Source organism: Asterias rubens, chromosome 16 (assembly GCF_902459465.1).
Source record: "Asterias rubens chromosome 16, eAstRub1.3, whole genome shotgun sequence".
NCBI classification, from domain to species: domain Eukaryota; kingdom Metazoa; phylum Echinodermata; class Asteroidea; order Forcipulatida; family Asteriidae; genus Asterias; species Asterias rubens.
In genome coordinates this window covers 12,097,228-12,117,842 of record NC_047077.1, presented here as the reverse complement: position 1 = coordinate 12,117,842, position 20,615 = coordinate 12,097,228, and the positions used below count along the sequence as shown (strand labels likewise).

Below are 20,615 nucleotides of genomic sequence, written 5' to 3'. Positions count from 1 at the left end.
GGCGGCGTCCACGAGTACAACAAGCGGCGAACGCGTGGATCGTATGAGAGAATTTGGTGTGAAGACCAAGCAAAATTATCCTGTATTTATACCGAACGAGCGTCAGAGAATCAGAAGAATTTTTTATTATTCTGGTTTAGTTTATTAAATTTATTTATTACCGTTTTTTATTTTATTTTATTTGTTTAGTAATTTTTGTTTTGTTCACTGAACTACAGTACTTGCCAGGGTACTCGCGGCGGTATTTTTGTCTGGCTACGTCACCCGGAAAACTGAACACGCCGGAAAGCTAAAACCGTTCGAACAACGTGTTGAAATGTCCGGCTACGTCACCCGGAAAACTGAACACGGCGGAAGACTGAAACCGCCACACCGGTACTAGAATTCAATTTTGTTTGTATTTTATGTACAAAGTTTTGAGCGAAACCCCCCGCATTATATTGGTGTTTATTTGGATGTTTCCGAACACCCAATGTAAAACAATATTGTACCTATTGAATTAATTAAGTAAAATTTCTGAACCTCGGGTAGTTTTTGTTTGCTTGCTTGTCTAATTTAAAACGTCACCATCTTGTTTTGTTGTTTCAGAAAGAGAAAAAACAAGTGTTTGTTTTAACAAGTTTAAGTCGCAGTCACAGACTGAAATACCGATTTGTGGAACGATAGTAAATCCTGCCCCTTTATTACCCATCTTTAAAACGAACCAATAACAATATTAACACAGATAAGTTTTCCTTTAACTCAAGACTTAAGATAAATAAAGATAAAACGTTCATCCTGGAGCAAGTGCAACATACACAAAACAAAAAGCAAACAAAGTATAGTCATGTTTAATCAAGCAACACCAATCGATAGCATACTCGCAGAACATAAAACAAAAACATTCATAGATTCTTATAGAAGGATCTCCACAACTTCGACCCCAAAAGATCATTGAACGTGTTCCGTACACACCGCAACCACTCAGTCCTCTGGGGAGAGGGAAGAAATCCGGCTTGTGGCCTCTGGCATAGTTCCGAAAGATATAATTTCTTGGATCACTTCAAATTTGTCATTCTTGAATACCAGCCTGAACCCTAAGGACTCACACGCTCTGTCGCTTAGGTCAAGTTTGTACTGAGGGAAGTTGAACACAGACCACATTCAGAGATAGTCTACGATGGGATCTTGTCCAAGTAAAAGTGCCGGGAAAACAGAGTCTGAGCCTGACAGTGATGACCCGATAATTAAGGTGAGATTTCAGTTAATGTATTTACAGGTTAATTGAAGGCACTGGGCAGTACTGGTAATGTTGTCAACGTCCAGTCTTCTGACTTGGTGTATCTCAATGTATGCATAAAATAACAAGCCCGTGAACATTATTTTTGAGCTGTGTTGGTCGTCGAAGTTGCTTGAGAATAATGACAGAAACAAAACGTCCTTGTTGCATAAGTTGTGTGATTTCAGATGCTTGATTTCGAGACTTCAAAATCTATTTCTGAGGTCTCGAAATCAAATTCGTGGAAAATTACTTCTTTCTCGAAAACTACCTCACTTCAGATAAAGCCGTTTCTTACGATGTTTTATACTATCAACCTCTCCCCATTACATGTTACCAAGTATGGTTTTGTGCTTATAACTATTTTGAGTAATCCAATAGTGTCCACTGCATTTAACAACATGTTATTGCAAATTTCTCCTTAAATTAAAACGGTTTTAAATGTACCACTCTAACAACTTTCGCCACATCATCTTATTTCAGACATTACAGGGGAGTTTTGCAGAAAATGCTGGTTCTTTCCTGAAAAAATGGAGGATAATCAAGTCATAAAGGCCCTCAATAGGGACCTGTTGACTGGTTAAACAAAACCACTTGGAAAATAATAATATCATTTTGTTGTTTCTGGTGGATCGCTGAAAACTTCAAATTTCGCTCAAATAATTGCATATTTTTACACCAATTTTATCGTGGCTCAAGAGTCAAGACTTGTAATTTTCCCACATTCTCGTGGACTCTATACAAATTGGAAAGTGTGTGCATCCTTTATTTTGACCTCGGAGCCTTCTCTTTAAAGAGCCAATGGGCGAACTGCTTCAACGTCTCACTCACTACAACTATTGTCATTATCAATCTTTAACAATTATCGGGAGTTATGTCTGTTCCCCCATCGCTGTTATTTGTAAACACGGGCATGGAATGAAAATAGATCAAGTTTATTAAGGGGAGAAACAAAATGAATATATGGGAGGTAGGGGACAACTTTTATCTTCGGAGTATTTTATAAATGACTATGGTCAGTGGGTCGGTCACACTATGTTTAAAAATGAATAAGATGACGGTGCCGCGACCGCAGCACGTGCCAAGGTCAGAAAATGTTCGTTTAAAGTTGGGTTCATAATGATGGGAAACATACTGCATCTCTTCAAACTCCTTGCCTGGTGCATGTTTCCCTCCATCGTACAATTTTAATTAATCAATTACTGCATTGAGTCTCCTCTGAGCTATTGTCTTAATGTATCATTTGTTTTTTCTCCATGAGTGGCTTTCAGCCTTGTTTGGGGCGAGTTTGCATACCACTAAAATGCACGCTCTAACAATAACGACCTTAAAAACTTACTTGGTGAAAAGCATCAGCTGTTCAAATTATAATTATTATGAACTAATACTTTTTAGAAAGTGTGTTCCTTTAAAGAATGGTTTTGCTTGCTTTCACCCTAGAACTTTCTTTGAATCTATGGCCCTTTTCGAAACCACGGCTTCGGCTTTTGATTCGACTCAGGCTTGATTGGCCCTACTGTTGTTTTGACAATGAATTGTGCGTGCTTTGCGTACGGGCTCGTGGCTTTAGACGCGAGGATGGAGCCTGAAGCCGAATCCAAAGCCGAAGCCGTGGTTTTGAAAAGGGCTTATAATGGGTGCGTTCGAATAGCTTCCCCGGGTCGACCCCGGTGTGTGGCGTTTTCTTTTTCCAGGACGAACGTGCGCAGATAATTACCCACGTTCGTCCTGGAAAAACAAACACGCCACACACCGGGGTCAACCCAGGGAAGCTAAACGAACGCACCCTTACAGAAGCATTGCATGAACCGTGTCTCATAATTTGTTTTGTGGGTTGTATTGGTGTCTAGAGCGAATACTGCGGCCAGTGATGCGATTGGTGCCATCACCTGGCTACGCGTGAATGGATATGTTCTTGTGAAAACACTGCGAAAGTTTGTTGCTACTTTCTCCACAAGACAAGTTATAGTAGACATTGTTTTCAATAGAAAATTACATGTTATCTTTCTTCATTATGTTGCCCTTAAAAGCATTACGTTAACAAAAACAAATATTATGTGACCCTACCTTTAATTGAAACCACATTTCTAACCTTAAACCATTATCATTGACACATTTGGCCCAGTAACCCCATGACCACCTAGGAGTTGAAATCGTGAGAACCGAACGAAAGCATGTTTGCATTCTTGAGTAAAAAACAGTATTTCATGCTACTTCGCTACTCTCCAAACATGACATAGTTTGGCTCACTACTCCAGAAAAAATGACACAGCCAATAAAGACGTGCTTTTGTTGAACCTTAGTAATATTAATTTAGTCAGACTGATAAGGAATGCGTTAAAGGCTGCGTAACAGAAAAGATGTGCAAAGCAACACTATAATGCGCAACCGCAAACACCGACGCAAGTTGTGCACGTTTTTGACCTTATTGTTTGCTGACCTCGGATTCCCAAACGTTGGGTTTTTAAAACATCCAAAAGAAAGAACAAAATGCGCAGTTTGTTTTTCGGGTCCCAGTTTTAAATACGGTTACAAAGACTTGCATCGGTCAACACCTTACTATTATATAGCGCACATGATCCTCCTAATAGCTAGGTCAATGCGCTTTACAGAATTATTCTAATCCATATTCATCGGACATCGGCATCTTTGATTTTTCCTCAAACTTCCTTAACTCCTCAGGGAGCATACGATCCTAAGCTGCTTAAATTATCACTAAGGGGGTTGGTCCAACATACTAGCATCACCAGCTTTCTCTGGCTCCCACTTCACTTGGATGTAGAGACAAAATAATGGTTAATAAGTGCATGCTCGAAAACACAAGTTTCATTACCGGAAATAGAACCCACCTTCAATGATTCAACCATCGGAACATGGGACTGATGGGGTAGACTGTTTGGCGACAACACACTTTCATATAATTATTGTACAAGTCATGTGTTCTTAGCTCCCATTAATTTAATACAACTCGGAAGCAATTATGGTAAAAATTTGCATATTGTTAAAAATACTTAGTGTTATGACCGCTTGAACGAGACTCGAACCCAAACTCATAATCATACACATCAGAATTTGAGTCCTCACAGAAGACTAAGCACTATAGAGGTTTTCTGAGAGTTTCACCAAAATAAAATCAATCCACACCTACGGCCGGTTGTTTTAATTCACCCAGTAATGGCCACGGTGACGGACTTCCAGTTTGCATTTCTCTCACACAATGTGAAAAAAAGGAAAACAACTGGCATCCGACCGCGGATAACTGCCATTGTAAAACTATGTATTTAAACAATATACATTACAAGTTAAAAACTACAATAACACAATATTGATCAAAATACTATGGATTTTTTTTTATTTTTAAAAGGAGTTTGTGGATACGATTGGATAGACCCCCCCCCCCCCCCACAACCACCAAGCCATGTAATGTATGTGTTGAAGCTGAAACCAAATTATTTTGAATAATTACCAAAACTCTCCTATTTATAGCTTTTTGTAAACAAAACAAATCTTTTTATGGAATCTTTTCGTTCACCCTCTCTTTGTTTCAGATAAACTCCCAAAGACTATTATCACATACTGGATCTTCACTTACCCCATGGGACCGGACCCCACAAGGAAATGCCAAAATATTTCCACACATGTACAAAAACACCGCTATGCTTTTCAAAAACATACAACCCGGATCCAAATCCATTTTGTCAGAAAAAAAAACATCTAAAATAATATTTAATATGGCATGTTTTTCATATCTGTATGGGTGTGTATAGGTGACATAAACGCCCTTGGCGTGTTATTGGCATTGAGTTTTGGCTCTTGGTCAAAAATCGTTTTTTTGTTTTTTGTTTTCCATAACAGTGTTTCTTTTAAAGGGCGTGGACACTATTGATAATTACTCAAAATAAATATTATCATAAAACCTTTCTTGATTATGAGTAATGGGGAGAGGTTGATAGTATAAAACATTGCGAGAAACGGCTCCTACTGAAGTAACGTAGTATTTGAGAAAGAGGCAATTTCTTACTCTAATAACACAATACTTAAGACCTGAAGTTTTTTTAATTATGCATCTGAAGGCATACAATATTGTGTGCAAGGGTGCTTTTTTCTTTTTTTTTTTACTACCTCCCTGGGAACTTCGGTGACCAATGGAGTAAAAAAAAATACTGATTAATTTTTTTTTTTTTTCGCATTATGTTTGATACACCAAGTGAGAATACTAGTCTTTGACAATGGTGCCAAAGAAGTCCTGCCAGTGCCTTTAATGCGTACAAAGCACTACGATTGATCTTAACTTAGTATCAATCTTAAGTGCCAAGCAAAGAGTGACTTCACAATAACAAATACCCTGTCCTTGCTTGTACTCCGTTTCGTTTATTTTTTTTCCCGTTCAGTTTATTTTTTTCTGTCCCGTAACATTTTAGTCCCTTTTCTGTTTTCCTTTCCCGTATTATTTCCCCAGCCCCGTTAATTTTTCCCGCTCTGATTATTATTTTCTCGTCCTTTTTTCCCCGTTTTGTATTGTTATTTTGTCAGTCGAATTAATTGTGTTGCCGTCCCGTTCATTTTACCCCCCGTTCGCGCACTTGTACGCGTTTTTTTCAGGTTTTTTTTTGTGCAAATTCCTGTATTGCGGGTCCCGTTAACTGGGCAGTTAGCGCACCTGAACACCTGCGACGCATAACAATGTGAACTGTTGATAACCTGATATTGCAACGGGGTGATGCGTTACACAATGACCACGTGACGACAGTAAAGTTGCGATGACATCATCAGATCACATCAAGAAATCAGTGTTAGTGTTAGTTTTACTGTCAACTGTCACTTTAAACAGAATAGCAATATCCAGGAAACCGCACCCATCAAATTGCGTTTTAAAGATATTGTGAAGCACATGATTGTGTGACACAACAAGCAAGCTGCCATTTATTACACCAAACCAATCCGATGGCTTCATAATTAAAGAATAACTGATAATTAAGTGTAAAAACTTAGGCTGGTTGTTAAAGTAATGGAAACCGAAGCTTAAATTTGTTTTGTCATGTGCAATGAAGGTCCAAATGCGTAAACATTTAAGGCATGTTGTACTCAAAGAAAGTCGTGTGTTTGTGCAACTTCGGCGACCAATTGAGCCCAAATTTTCACAGTGAGAAAACTGGTCTTTGACATTACCAATTGTTTACAGTGCCTTTAAAGGAACATTACATAATTATGTATTATATATTTATGTTTTTCCTGGCAAAGCAGTTGATGGCAGTGTATACACGCACTTTATGTAATCCACCAAATAAATGGACTGGCAAAGCTTGAAACATATTTCTGCTGTTTTGCTTAGCTATACTTCTTATACTTGAAAAGAACTGTTTCCAGAGGCCTCTCTTAGCCGGCGGACCACTAGGTCAACACCATATTCAATGCTTCTGTGCCAAAAGGGTAACCATTTGGGCAACCTACGAGCTAAAACGATGATTGATTGCACAGCCTAAACAATAAGATAGTACTCAAGTAGGAGTTAGATTTTTACATGGTAGGATAACAATCAAGTGAGCTCTGCGGTGACACCGTCTACATAAATCTCACTTGCTAAACACGCAAACAGTCAAAATTTAAAACTCTTCATAAAATTCCGGCTGATAAAAAAAATGTATAAAAGTTTCATGTTTACAAAACAAGAAAACGTTATGACATTATGTGTATGGTGTTCAGTGCGTCCTGCGTGTATATTAATAAACCAAACTGTTCATTATTGATTGAAATGGAACATACAATTGAAGAAAACAAAATTACCGGATTTAATTTGCATACAATGTATTTTAACTTTTGTTTATACAAAAAGAGATAAAGCAGAGAAAAGAAAAGTACTATTAATAGGAAACGAAGCTCGCACAAATCAAGGAAATTATACCTACTTTTATAGTCAACAAAATAAATGAAATTATTGTACGTTAAATCATTGTCGAGAAACATGTTCCTTAACTTCCATCCCCATAGTTATTGATTCTGTAAGCATTTCTAGATTGTTATCAATTGCGGAAACCACCAATAGTGAATGCGGAACAAGAAATACAAACAAGTGCATTATTTCTTTCAAAAATAAGGGCTTGCTATGAAGATTTGAAGATAAGAACACAATTTTTTGTTTCCTTGTCTGGGAATAAAATGTTTGCAATTCTGGTTGGGCGAACTTACAAATTATAATAATAATCAATTGTTCTTTGGTGTGATCAATGGAGTACACACGTGCATAGAAATTGTAATATACCTTATACCAATGACGTCTTTAAGTAGGGCGCCCTCTGTTATTGTTAGTCTGACTCCTTTTCACACTACTTGTTCCCTGGGCGTGTAAGTAACGGCCAGCCCTTCCACACATGAATCGCTTTACTCCTGCTACCCCTGCAGATGGGCATCGTGACCCGGGGAATAACCCCCCTGCTCGGGGGGGGGGGGGGGGGGTCGGGATAAATGGTAAAACCCCGGGGTATTCTTGAAAAGTGCAGCCGGTGTGGCAGGGGATTGTATCCCTCTTGAGATTCTGTCGCCCCCACCCCTCCCCCGCCCACAATACGGCAAACTTGTTATACAAACTTTTTCTGAAAGCGTCCTATTTTGAGTCATCCTCCTCTATAGCTCATGTTAATTCTCCTACTGGGGCACAGAATGATGGCTTCCGATTCATGGATGATACCCATACCTACATCCGTATGGACTGTCAATGGGGTAACCCTGTTTCAGCCCCAGGAGTAGGTGGCTCCTAGTGGATGATACCCATACCTACATCCGTATGGACTGTCAATGGGGTAACCCTGTTTCAGCCCCAGGAGCACTAGGTGGCAACGGCCCCTGGACAAAAAGTTTATTTGAGCCCACATTTGACGTGGCCCTCGGGCTTCGTGTGTTATGCGACTTGAATACAAAAACAAAGGAAAAAGCCGAAGTTACATATAGTTTGAGAAAAAACATTAAAGTTGTGTTGTAACAATCAACTAACCATCCCATTCACATTTTTTCTCTGTCAGCTTAACACGCTCGGTGAACAAAACAGCACAGTGGACCTGGGTACCAACGCAACACCCGACGACACCGACAAGGACACACCAACACCCGAGGAGGGGGCGGACACCAAACCGGACACCAACAGTGTCAAAGAAAACACCACAGATAGTCTGCTAGAGGCAGTGCTAAATGCTTCACCCGGCATAGCAAAGGAAAACAATCCAACACTGACTGAAACATCAGGAGATATACCACCACCCCCAAGCCCACTACCCGTGGAAGTAGACACACCACCACCACCGGCCCCTCCACCCGTTGATTTGGACGTGAATATACCACCACCCCCGGCCCCTCCACCCGTTGATTTGGACGTGAATATACCACCACCCCCAGGTCCTCCACCGCCCTTAGTAGCCGGACCATCAACTCCAAGCTCATCCTCGGACATCATACCTCCGCCCCCTAGTCCTCCACCCATCGCAATAGCAAATGTGCCAGCACCTCCAAGTCCGCCGCCCGTAGATAATGTGCCCCCTCCGCCAAGTCCACCCAAGGTAGCTATTTTTTATTGATTAGCTCGTTGGACAATACCAAAACTGTAACAAGCAGAGGCCGCCGTCGAGTGAAAGGCAAAAGGGGAAAAACTGTCATCAAAATAAGATGTACCCTCAAAGAATTTGCTAATTTATTAAAAAGAGTTAAATGAATTATACAAGACTTGAAAGCTGAAACAGGTTGCAGGCAATTTTCATGTTTTGTGTGACCAACCATGAAAAAACAAAAACAAAAACATAAAAATCCATTGGTGATGAGTCGGGAAAAATAACAGTGAAAAGCCATGCCGATTTACGGCTTGTAAACACATTTTCCTTGTTTTTGTGGTTGTAACAAAATTTCAAAATCTACTGTTTAATTATAACCTGAAGGTTCCAGACTAAAATAAACAAGGACTAGGTATGTTAAAACGTATTTCCTCCTGTATAACCTCCTCTTAATCTTATTTAAAAAAAAAAATTATCTGGAGGTCTTTGGTTCGAGTCTCACTCTTGTTGATATTGTTCTTTGTTCAACCCCAAATTCTTCTTTTAAAAAAATCCAAGTCAATTTCTCTTTTGGCGAGCCTCAATGATCATTATTGTTATGAGGAATATTCAAACAAATATATTGTAGAAGCCTGTTTCATGTTTGATATGTTATTTCAACAAACCTCTCCTTGGCAGATCCAAGACGTAAATGACAAGCCAGAGAGCGCTGACCCTGCTAACGCCCAAATCTCTGAACCAAATGAAACAGTCGTCAAATCGGACACCACGGTGCAAATCCAACCTCATGCAGATCCTAAAGAAATCACTATTACGATACATGAAACAGCCGCAGGTTCTTCTCCATCTGCCCCAAAGGTACGTTTGTAGGTTTCGAATCAAATTTCCGTTAAAATTGTTTGTCGTTACTTTACCTCCCAAATGCACAAACGTAATAAACTAAGACTAGGGTGGAGATATTTAGAGCTTAAGGCTAGTCCTAAGTTAGGACGAGTAACTCGTCCTAATTCGAGATAAGACTAACTCTTTGTGAAATCCGCCCCAGTCGACTCAAAGTGTGTTGGTTTTATTTCATTTATGAGAGGTACATCACTAGGCAACGGACGGCATATTCATGGTAAGGGCTACTATTAACTGATTATAGGTCTTACCCCCAGGGTAGGGGTAAGTTGCCGCCTACCCGAAGTCTTATATAGCGCACGTATCTACCAAACAAGGTACTCAAGGCGCTGAGTATAATACAAACTTTCACAAATATAGGTAATTGCAGTGATGCATTTTGAGACCCAATTATTTAGCACCTTATAATGGTTTACAAGGTGCTACGGCGCATACAGCAGCCAGAGCAAGGAACACCGGGGCGAACCCCTTCTCTTTTCGAAAAGTGCACTGGGTTCTTTAACATGCGTTACACAACACATGGGACCAATGGCTTTACGTCCCATCCGAAGGACGAAGCAATGGTTAAATGTCTTGCTTAAGGACACAAGTGTCACGGCTGGGGATTCGAACCCACACTCTGCTGATCAGAAACACCAGAGTTTGAATTCGGTGCTCTTAACCGCTCGGCCACAACACTTCCGAAACAGGGTAACCACGGTCCGCAAGTATAATGGCATGGGCATCATCCACTGGGTGTCAGCCTGGGCGGTAGAGCAGAATGCACTACTCCATTTTTTTTACGAAGAAATTATAGTTCTGGGTACAAGTGTCATCCTAGGGACTTGAACCCACACTCTGCTGCTGACCACACCAGGGCCCAATTTCATAGAGCTGCTAAGCACAAAAAAAATGCTTAGAATGAAATTTCTTCCTTAATGAAAACAGGATTACCAACCGAATTTCCATTTGTTGCATATTGCTTGTTACTTGGTATTCAGCTGTTGTTTGCTCATCCTGAAAATCACGTGGAAATTTGGTTGGTAATCCTGTTTTTATCGGGGCAGAAATTTATATGCTAAGCAAATTTTTGTGCTTAGCAGCTCTATGAAATTGGGCCCAGAGTTTGGGTACGGTGAACCTTTCGGCTATTTAGTAACTTCTCTGTCTTTTCTGTTGCATTATTTTGCAGATGTCAACGTTTGGCCATCCAGTCACAGCAACTGGTACCGACACTACCGTGAATGCAGCGAACGGCAGTAACATACCTCATGAAACAGTCGTGACAGTGGTTTCTACTGCCCCCAAGGCAAGACGACTAATAATACAATACCCGATAAGTTAGATAAAACAATACAAATAATGTGATCAAGTCTTTATTAGAATAAGAATAACGTACGATTATCATGTTTAGTTGCAAGGTGGCTTGTTTGTTTCATTGTAGTGTTTACAAAGGTAGGGTCAGTAAAAACAGCCACAAATTTGTGTTGCTATGTTTTGAGATTTGTCAACGAACACTTGGGTTTTATAGGCATAACAGAAAAGAAGATACAATGCAAGTCACTTCTTAAAGTTACAGCTGAATACTTGCTGAGAAACAGAAAGAAAAACGGTCACCCTTGCTTATAGCGACGTGAAAGCAGCGGCTACCAAACAGCAATAATTTCCTTGCCGCAGTATTTATAAACGGACACCGACTCTTACAAATTTGAGAACAAAAGTTCTGCCGGAGGGCTCCCTCCCTATAAAGGAAGAGCTGAAATGAGTCAAACCATCGAAACAATGAATGTTTACTGAAATAATATATATATATATATTTTTTTCCACACAGTTATCAACCTTCGGCACTCCGATACTTGCAACAGATACCGAACCCTCACCCAATGCTAACAACACAGCTGAACAATCCAAACCAGACGACAAACAATCCAGTGACGTTACCATTACGTCACAAAGCCCTGACTCAAAAACCGAGGATACCGTCAGTCTTTCGAAACAGAACGGAAAGAGCTCGACCCCAGACGTTCAAGTCGATGCGAGAACCCACGACGACGGGAAGGAGGTTGAAATCAAATTGACTCTGGAGGACATACCCCCGCCTCTCCTTATGTCTGACGATACAGTTGAGTGCAATAGTCTGGAGTCGGGCGACGATATGAAGAAACGCCTATTCGGTACGGAGTTCGACCCGGAGAAAGATGGCAGTAAGAAGGGGAGCATGGTGCGATTCTACGTACTGATGATAATGGCAACAGCCACGTTCACGCTTGTCTCAGTGGTCATAGCTCTGATATTGTTCATCAACCTCGCAGATCTTAATACAATACTAGGTACGCGTTCACACTGGTGGAAACATTGGTCGGTGATTTTCACTATTTTTGTCTTAAAAGTGATGGCTTACGAGGTTAGCAGGTAAAACTGGTTTCATACATCTTCATTCACACTGAGTTGGGATTCATGTTTTGTCCCAAACATTGTTCTACAGAATATATTTGTTGATTTTTTTTTTCAGGACCAAGGGTATAGACGCTCATCAAATCACATTAATAGTGTACGCCAAAACCAACTTAGTTTTCTTTATCTAAGATGCAAAGTCAATCGGAATAAAGACACCCGATCTTTACAGATGTAGTCTATAATAACATTGTTTTATTGTTCGCACTTAATGTCATAGGGGTTAGAGCTGGAAATGGCCCTACAGGACCCTCGACAGTAACAGGTGAGTGGCGAGAAACTACGACACTTTATTCATTTTATTTTATTTCCTCTCTTTTTACAGAGATTCTAAAGTGTCGTTTGTTGAGATCCTGATATGATTTGTCTCGGAAGGACAACATCTTGTGGGAAAAAATGGTGTCGTCCCGATAATCTTAAAGGGTGTCGACCTCTATGCTTTCAAGATGACGTTATCCTCATACAAGACATCTTCAAATGTCGACATTCTATCTTCATCCTTTTAGAATGTTGACAACCTACTTTTATCCTGAGATGTCATCATTAAATTTTCAAGATTATCTTTGGATGTCGACATCCAATTTTCAAGATACCACCATCTTCAGACCTATGATATTGGGATGTCTCAGATGAAATAATGAACTAGGATCTTCGGATGTCGACATCCTATTTCAAGATGCCACACTTAGCCCTCGAACCCACACTCAGCTGATCTGAAACACCAGCGCCTGATTTCCGTGTTCTTGATCAGCATCGACACTCTATGCAAAACCTAATGTATCGAACGCCTGTTTTACCTATTTATAAAATTTCCTCTTATTCAATTCTTAGAAATTGTAAAAATAGAAGGTGAAATAAGAATCCGAGGCCTAAGCCTTTCATCTCTACAACCATGGACCAATACAACACTCAAAGAGCATGTTACTAATGTGGTGAGTTTACTTAATGCCTTAAAGGGCAAATTGTTTTTTTAGAAAACAAATAATTGTTCAAAGCAATGGAGAGCTGTTGGTAACATTGAAGATTGTGAGAAACGGCTCCCTATGAGACGTAGTTTTTGAGAGAGGTAATTTAGCGTTCGAATAATGAAAGACTTCAGGCCTGCAGCCTATTTTAATATTGGCATCTGAAAGTACACATATTTGTCAACGAGCTTGTTTTTTTTCTTTCATTATACTCTCTTTGCAACTTCGATGACCAAATGAGTCAAAATTTTCATATGTGTGTTATTTTATGCAACATGTTGGAAGTGATAATACTGGTATTTGCCAAATACCAAAGTTGTCAAGTGCATTTTCATACCTTTTTATCAAAGGCAAGTTTTGTTTTTATAAAGACAGAATGTATGTATGTTTCTTTTTCCTTGTTCCTTTCCTAGACAACGGACGCTTTCATGAACAGCTCGTACAGCGGTCTTTATGAACAGACAACTATTACAGAACTGGGGTACGTTTTGTTTAAACCAAAGAATTAGGATTTTTAATTTGGCATGGGTTTGGCTAGTGAGGTTTGTGTTAAAAATCATGTACGAGTTGGATTTGAAACTTAACATGGTGGACATAAGATCTAAGTATTGTGGTAACATCGCGTACATGTGGGCTTACTTTTGTACATGAGTAAGACTTCGAACTTTTTATGGTGGAGATAATCTATAGGTTTGCACATATACCATTATAACCTACATTGAGTATAGGGGTTTGACACTTCGAATGATGGGGACACAATCAAGTGAGAATTGTTGTGACACCATCCGAACAAAAACACTTACCACTGACCAAAATCATCAACATAAACAGAAACGCTTGAATAACGTAGTTGCTTTCTCGTAACATTTCTACAATCCCAGCAAAAATGCTTGGGCTACCCATTCCTACGTTACATAAAACCAATCCATGTCCACTCTTCACTGTTCCCCCGCTCAATGTTGACAGGAACGCAGAAGACCGTGCAATCAGAACCAACATTGAAAAGGGCAGGGGGGGGTTACGAGATATGGCTGCAACTGTAGTTAGTTTAAAAGCTTTTTCCTCAGATTTCAGACGCTCTTATTTGTAGGCAAGGTAGCATCATAGTGTCATTCACAGTGCAACTGAAGCCTCTCGTAAGACCCAGCACTTCCACTGATCTGCAAGATGGAGATATGTATTGTAGGTATAAGGCAGCCACCTCACACCTTGAGAAAGCACTTAATACTATGAAGATCAATGGCAGCAGTGACGTCACTGTTGTGGAGCTGGATCTCTATGTAGGTACGTACACAGTTTATTATTCTCCCATTTATACACCTGGAGTAAGAGAAGAAACTATGGTCTAGTGACTCTCCCATGGAGACAAGTGTCATGACCGTGCACTGAACCCTCACTGTGATTACTCGGGCACCAGAAATTTAGTCCGATTCGAAGTAAAACGCTCGTCCACGACTCTGCATATCAAAATCCCAAAGTCTGTAGTATGTCCGCTACCGTCTATAATGGTATTTCAAGTCAATATTAAAGGATCATTACATAATTGGTAAGAACAAAACTCGTAATTACTATATAAAGATCACAGATCTGCACAAAACGTACACGGCCTAATGATGATGATAGTGGGAAAATTGCCTTGAAATGCTTCTGTCTGAAATGTCAAACTTGATGCTTACATGATGCTTGGTGCTCACACTGCCAGCAACTGTTTTGTTTAGCAAAAAACGATGCTGCAATGTTCCTTTATTGTAAAGTTAACTTCATTTTACTGCTCATCAGGAGGTAGGTTGTTTTTTGGCGCTAGTCCGACAACTGAAAATCCACATCAGCCCGGCACTACGACAACTGACGCACCGCAACAGTCTGGCAGCTTGACAACTCGTCCAATGCAGCTCCCATCCCCCACCAAAGTTCCACCAACTGTCACTCTCCACCAACCACCATCAACAACGACAACAACAGAAACATCCACAACAAGCCGGCGAACATCCACAACCACAACCAAAAGTTCTCTATCTACTTCATCGACTACTTCGGTAGTTGATATTGGGAGCGGCCAAGCCACAACCTTGAATGATGTGACAATGGAGATGGACACACCAACAGGTGATGGCAGCCAACAACCAATGACAGAAGAAGCTCCAACAACAATGAGCCAATCAGATGCTCCAATGCGAACTGAAATGGTCACGACCCAGGAATCTCCAACAACAATGAGCCAATCAACAACTCCAATGCAAACTGAAATGGTCACGACCGAGGAAGCTCGTACAACGCCGATGGGCCAATCAACAACTCCAATGCAATTAGATACGGCCACGACCGAGGAAGCTTCATCAGCAACGATGAACCAATCAGCAACCCCTACTGAAAGTAGGAGACACAGGCGCGAAACGCGGACTTTACTTGAGTTCACTACAAACCAGTTCACCAAGGAACCATCTACCAATAAGTTGATAACAAGATTTACGGTTGACTTATCAAACCCGGTTTGCTCTCAACACCCACTGCATACATGCGTGCAGGCAGGCTGGTCCCAGAACACCACTAGGACCCCAAATCGCTTCCACCTTTGGAGTGATACCAACCAACTCGAGGAGGTGTACACCGCTCTGATGCAGGATGTGGATGTGACGTCACAGCACGGCAAGGAACTGCAAAGGGTCACTTGTAGTCTGTTGGCGCCCTCGTGCGACGATGGTCTGCTAGGTCGTAACCTGCCCTGCAGATCAGCGTGTGTCAACCTTGTCCATGAACTGAAGGATCCCACTAAGGCAGAAGCGTTGGGGGCGCTGTGCAGCACGTCACTATCAGAATCGGAGTCAAGATTCATCTGTTTCCAGATAAACGGCCAACAAGGTGGTAAGTGCTGGGTTTTTTCTTACACAGAGCAAGTTCAAGTGCGCATAAAATAGTCGACTAGCCTACTGACCAGGCAACGTACATGCGCAGTGTCGATAGCCAATAGTCAACTATCTCTGTAGTACCACCCGGTATACACAATCCACGTTATAGCGTCACTGGCTCCTAACAAATCAATTAATATAGATCCCCAAAAGGGTAATCCAAATACACGCTTACAGTAAAAACATTTACACAATAAAAATAGCGTGTTAGCATTATGTGTAAGCATGGAGCAGGCTATCGGAACCAGGGAAGAATACAAGGTACTGAGGTTGGCTCCAATGGTCGACCAGCCTAGGTTTGAGTCTAGTCAATCTTGAGTTATGATGGTGCACACTCGAACTTGCTAATGGAGTATATTTCAATTTTCTGTATTTGATGACTAGTCCACGGCTTAGGTTTAAGCTTCACCTAAAGCTCAAATGTTTGCTTTAAGAAACTTTGAACCAATCCAAACGCACAAGTGCTGCTGGCAGTGCAATAATAGTTTGTACACAAAGACATGGACAAGCCGAAGTTATTTCAGATGCTAGGCCTGAAGTGTTTTGAGAAATTACTTCTTTCTCAAAAACTACTTCAAAGGGAATCGTTTCAGAATCTCACAATGTTTTATTCTGTCACCAGCTCTCTATTGCTCGTTTCCAAGTAAGTTTTTTTGTGTTGATAATGAGGTTTAGTAATATTACCAACAGTGTCTTACGCCTTAAAATGGATCTGCAACAAAATAATACCCGGAATTCACTGGAAAATAGCAGTTGTAAATAGTGCTTTCATGACAATAACAAATCCTATGTTTCTTGCCTGATTAGACTCCCAGAGTTCTTGCTTATCGGGTCACTGTCTAAACGGAGGATCCTGTTTCGATTTGAATGGCCAAGCCTACTGCAGGTGCTCAATGGAGTTCGGAGGAGATCGTTGTCAAATCGGTGAGTTTCACATTCTGTGCTCAACCAATTTTTCTATAAAAAAAAATGCAACAGGAAATAAAGGATGGATAAGTCAATTTGGCAATAAAGCCATTTCCCGGTCAAATGAGGGCGCATGTTTCGAGTGTGAAAAACATCAACTGTAGAGATACAGACCATATTAAAAATGTCCACCTCAAAATTACCTGTGACTTCAATTCACAAAAACGACGTATGTCACACTTACATTCATTTTGAAATCTAAAAAAAAAAAACGTTTTTCAGTACGCCATTGTTATGCATCAGTTTGATGTACGCTTCACCTCGATGAATTGATGTATGTTCGAAAAAAATGTCACGGTTTCTTTTAGAATAACTAACAACTGAGGAAAAAATACTATACTCCCATCAAATAACTAGTTATTAGATGAGTGAAACAACAAACAAAATAAAAATCACATGTTGTATTTGTGTGCTAAAACTCATTTTAGACCCACTTGCTTTCGCATCTCTTCTGCGCCTGACTTGTGTCTTGCCGACAGACATGGTGTATAATAATGGGCACTATTATAATATTTCAGTAACATTATTCTGCTTCATGTATTGCGCCCTCAAACACGCTGGTCCTAAAGAAAACGCAATATAAATGCAATAAATATGTTTTTATTATTTGTTTTCATATTATTATTGTTTCTGTGTAGATCCGTGTACGCCCAATCCTTGCGCCAATGGCGCCACGTGTATTGGACGAGCTGAGCTTATTACGTCATATGCGTGCGGATGCCAAGCTGGTTACCACGGAAAACATTGCGAACTAAGTACGTACACATTATTTTCATTGAGTACCAGCAAGAAAATGATGTCGATCATTAGGCAGTAATTGATCATGTCGATCATTAGCAATCAGTCTTGTCGATCATTAACCATAGGGTGTCTTGCCCGAGCGAGTACAAGCTCACTTGTTTCTGATCAGCAGAGTATGAATTCGAAATGTGACACTTTTCTGAGCAAGAAACTTAACTATAGTTGCTTCTCAACGCCCAGGGGTAAATGGTTACATGTGAAAGCAGACATGGTTCGTGTAATTGAATCTGTGTCAAAAAAATGGAAATGAAAAGCAGAGGTCGATGTTTAAACTAATGAAACTGTTTTATATTCTGTGTTTCAGGTGTTGGCGTCTTACCAGCCCCTTCAATACCAAGTAAGTAAAACCTCAACAACTATAATTTGTGTTTCAATTATTATAAGAGCGTGGTCAAAAACACCTTTTCGGGACAAAAGTGTAAACATTTGATGCTCTGACGTTGTGTAGCTATCGACTGCTTACAAAGTAAAAACAAAATATATGTATATATAATATTTAAAATTCAAAATTGTTTGTTGTTGTTGTTTTTGTTGTTGTTTTTTTTTTTTTGTTTTTTTTACCAAAGGCGGTTTTTCTTTGTTTGTTTGGGGGTGTTTATTGGCGTGTTGTTTGTTTATTTATTGAGGTGTTTGTTTGTTTGTTGGGTGTTGTTGATGTGTTTGTTGGTCGGGTACTTTCTTTCATCTTCATTTTCTTCATTTTTGTATTCCCCTTTCTTAAAGGTGAACCAGTTCCATCTACGATCGTAGTACCGGTATGTGTTGACGTGCTTCCTTACGGGCAGTTCATATCAGACACCAAGGCCCCGGGCTGGGGTATCGTCAAACCCCTTGCGTCATGCTCCACAGACGCAATGCTCATGTTCTGCGCCATGGCACATCCGGAATTCCATCCCCAGTCTGCTTTACTTTACCAGCAGCAGAGAGCGCCCTGCAGGGAAGTATGCCAGAGGGTATTTTTGGAGTGCGACATTTTGTTTCAAGCGCTCGATCGAAATGTTCCAGGGATATGCGAGGGGTTGGGTACCGATCATACAGAAGTGGAACATTTCTGTGCGCAATACTAGAGGTACCGCATTGAGCAAGTACGGGTTAGCGACTAGACTTGACTACACCGGCTATTACTAACCAGAAACCATAAAGCACCGGGTGATTGACTATATCGAACCATGCACTGGAGCATGTGACCTTTTTCGAAACCACGGCTTCGGGTTTGGATTCGGATTCAGGCCCCTCCTTTCGTCTGAACCCTGGGCGCGTATACGCAAAGCATGCACACTTATCGAAACAACCGCGGGACAAGCTAGCCTGAGCCGAAGCCCACACCAAATCCAGTTGTTTCTAAAAGGGCCTGTGGTCAATTCGAGAGCTACGTCAGTTTCTGGTCAAGTCTCTTTGCAAGAAATAGATATTATTTTTGACAACACGACCAAGCTGTTTGAAGTCCTTAATATTAAATGGTCTGCTCTTAATTTATTTCTCATTCTTTGCCGTTTTCATATAATATGGCACGAAGATAAATGACAGAAGGCCCTCGTTTATTCTTTTAGAAAATTAAATAAATCATTATTTTGTCATCATGGAAAAAAATGTTCTTAGTTAAGAATAACAACTTAGATACGTTCAATACCAAATGGTAGCCTATTGTATTGCTATGTACTAACTAAATGCCATGCATATCATCATCTTTACTGCTTTTGCCATCTGCCAATTCTATATTTCGTATCGTTCTATAAGTAGTTGGTTTTACCAGTAGTTTGTGTAGCTTTGTACATTGAAGAAACTTGAATATAATGAGTCTAGTTGCTCACCCGAACTTGCTCACTGGTTCATTTGATTTTTCAGAGAGCGTTGAGGGCGCTGTTACACTACGTCGCAATTTAGTGTAATTACATATTCCTATTGTCTGAGGGAATTTTTTTCAAATTAAAGTATATCTTGCCTTTCGCGGGAAGTTAATGACGCTATTCAGCGAGTGATGCGTGTATTATTAATCAGCATCGTAAGGATGCAGGCTGACACAAAACAGTACTCAGAGCAAAGAACAATAGATATCCGCTCTATTGTTTATTCTTTTAACACTCGTATAAAGCAGTACGCTCCTTGAGCAATATACCTTGTGCTATTTTAACTGATCACTCAACCTGTAGGTTTTCAATCACATGCATGTTTGATTTGGGCTCAACGAGAGTACCTGTTTGGGACTCACGCTTGTAAGTGTTGCTTCTTAGTGAGCTCCCCTGCAGTATCATAGTGTTTTTATATCGACCTTGCCAAACTGTATTATTATTAAGTAGGATTTGAAACTTTGCATGGTGGGGATAATATATAGAAGAGTCTTCTCCAGAAGACGATCAGAGCATACTGATCGAAACGTCGAGTAATAAAACCAACGGTTCTTTTCAGAACCACCTCAACTCATTTAGAGATTACTACATGGTGTTACCGCAATATATGTTATTGTTATACATATTATGTATTGTTATACATATTATTATTGAAACATGTACATACATTATTATGGCTGTATAAGATTTGTTACCGTTGAAACAAAATAAACCTTGAAACATTTAATCATAATATTGTGCATTTTATTATCACAGCAATTCGATATCAATACTGTGGAAGAATTCTTTTCAATGTTTGTATTATCAACTTTTTGCTATTTTATGAAATAATATTACACCATTTTTACTAAAAAATATCATAACTATTTTATAAAATAATTATTTAAAATGAATTTCAGGCCTTGTTAATATTATTTTAAAGTCATTTTGCATTTCTTACTGGCAGCCAATCGATGGCAACACTGAGAAAAAAGAACCTGTATTATATAGCAGTTCCTTTCCTT

General features: G+C 40.0%; 1 protein-coding gene across 1 annotated transcript; it reads left to right on the top strand.

Annotated features, from left to right (window-relative positions):
• The first annotated feature begins 966 nt into the window (after positions 1-966).
• LOC117300943 (versican core protein-like) lies at positions 967-20,118 on the top strand. Its single transcript, XM_033784812.1, has 14 exons — positions 967-1,231; positions 8,275-8,805; positions 9,472-9,651; positions 10,865-10,981; positions 11,504-12,002; positions 12,347-12,391; positions 12,958-13,058; positions 13,505-13,572; positions 14,182-14,375; positions 14,871-15,953; positions 16,805-16,921; positions 17,602-17,718; positions 18,069-18,101; positions 18,488-20,118. The coding sequence occupies exons 1-14, from the start codon at positions 1,160-1,162 to the stop codon at positions 18,829-18,831; spliced, it is 3,501 nt and encodes a 1,166-aa protein (XP_033640703.1). The 5' UTR covers positions 967-1,159; the 3' UTR covers positions 18,832-20,118.
• The last annotated feature ends 497 nt before the right edge of the window (positions 20,119-20,615 follow it).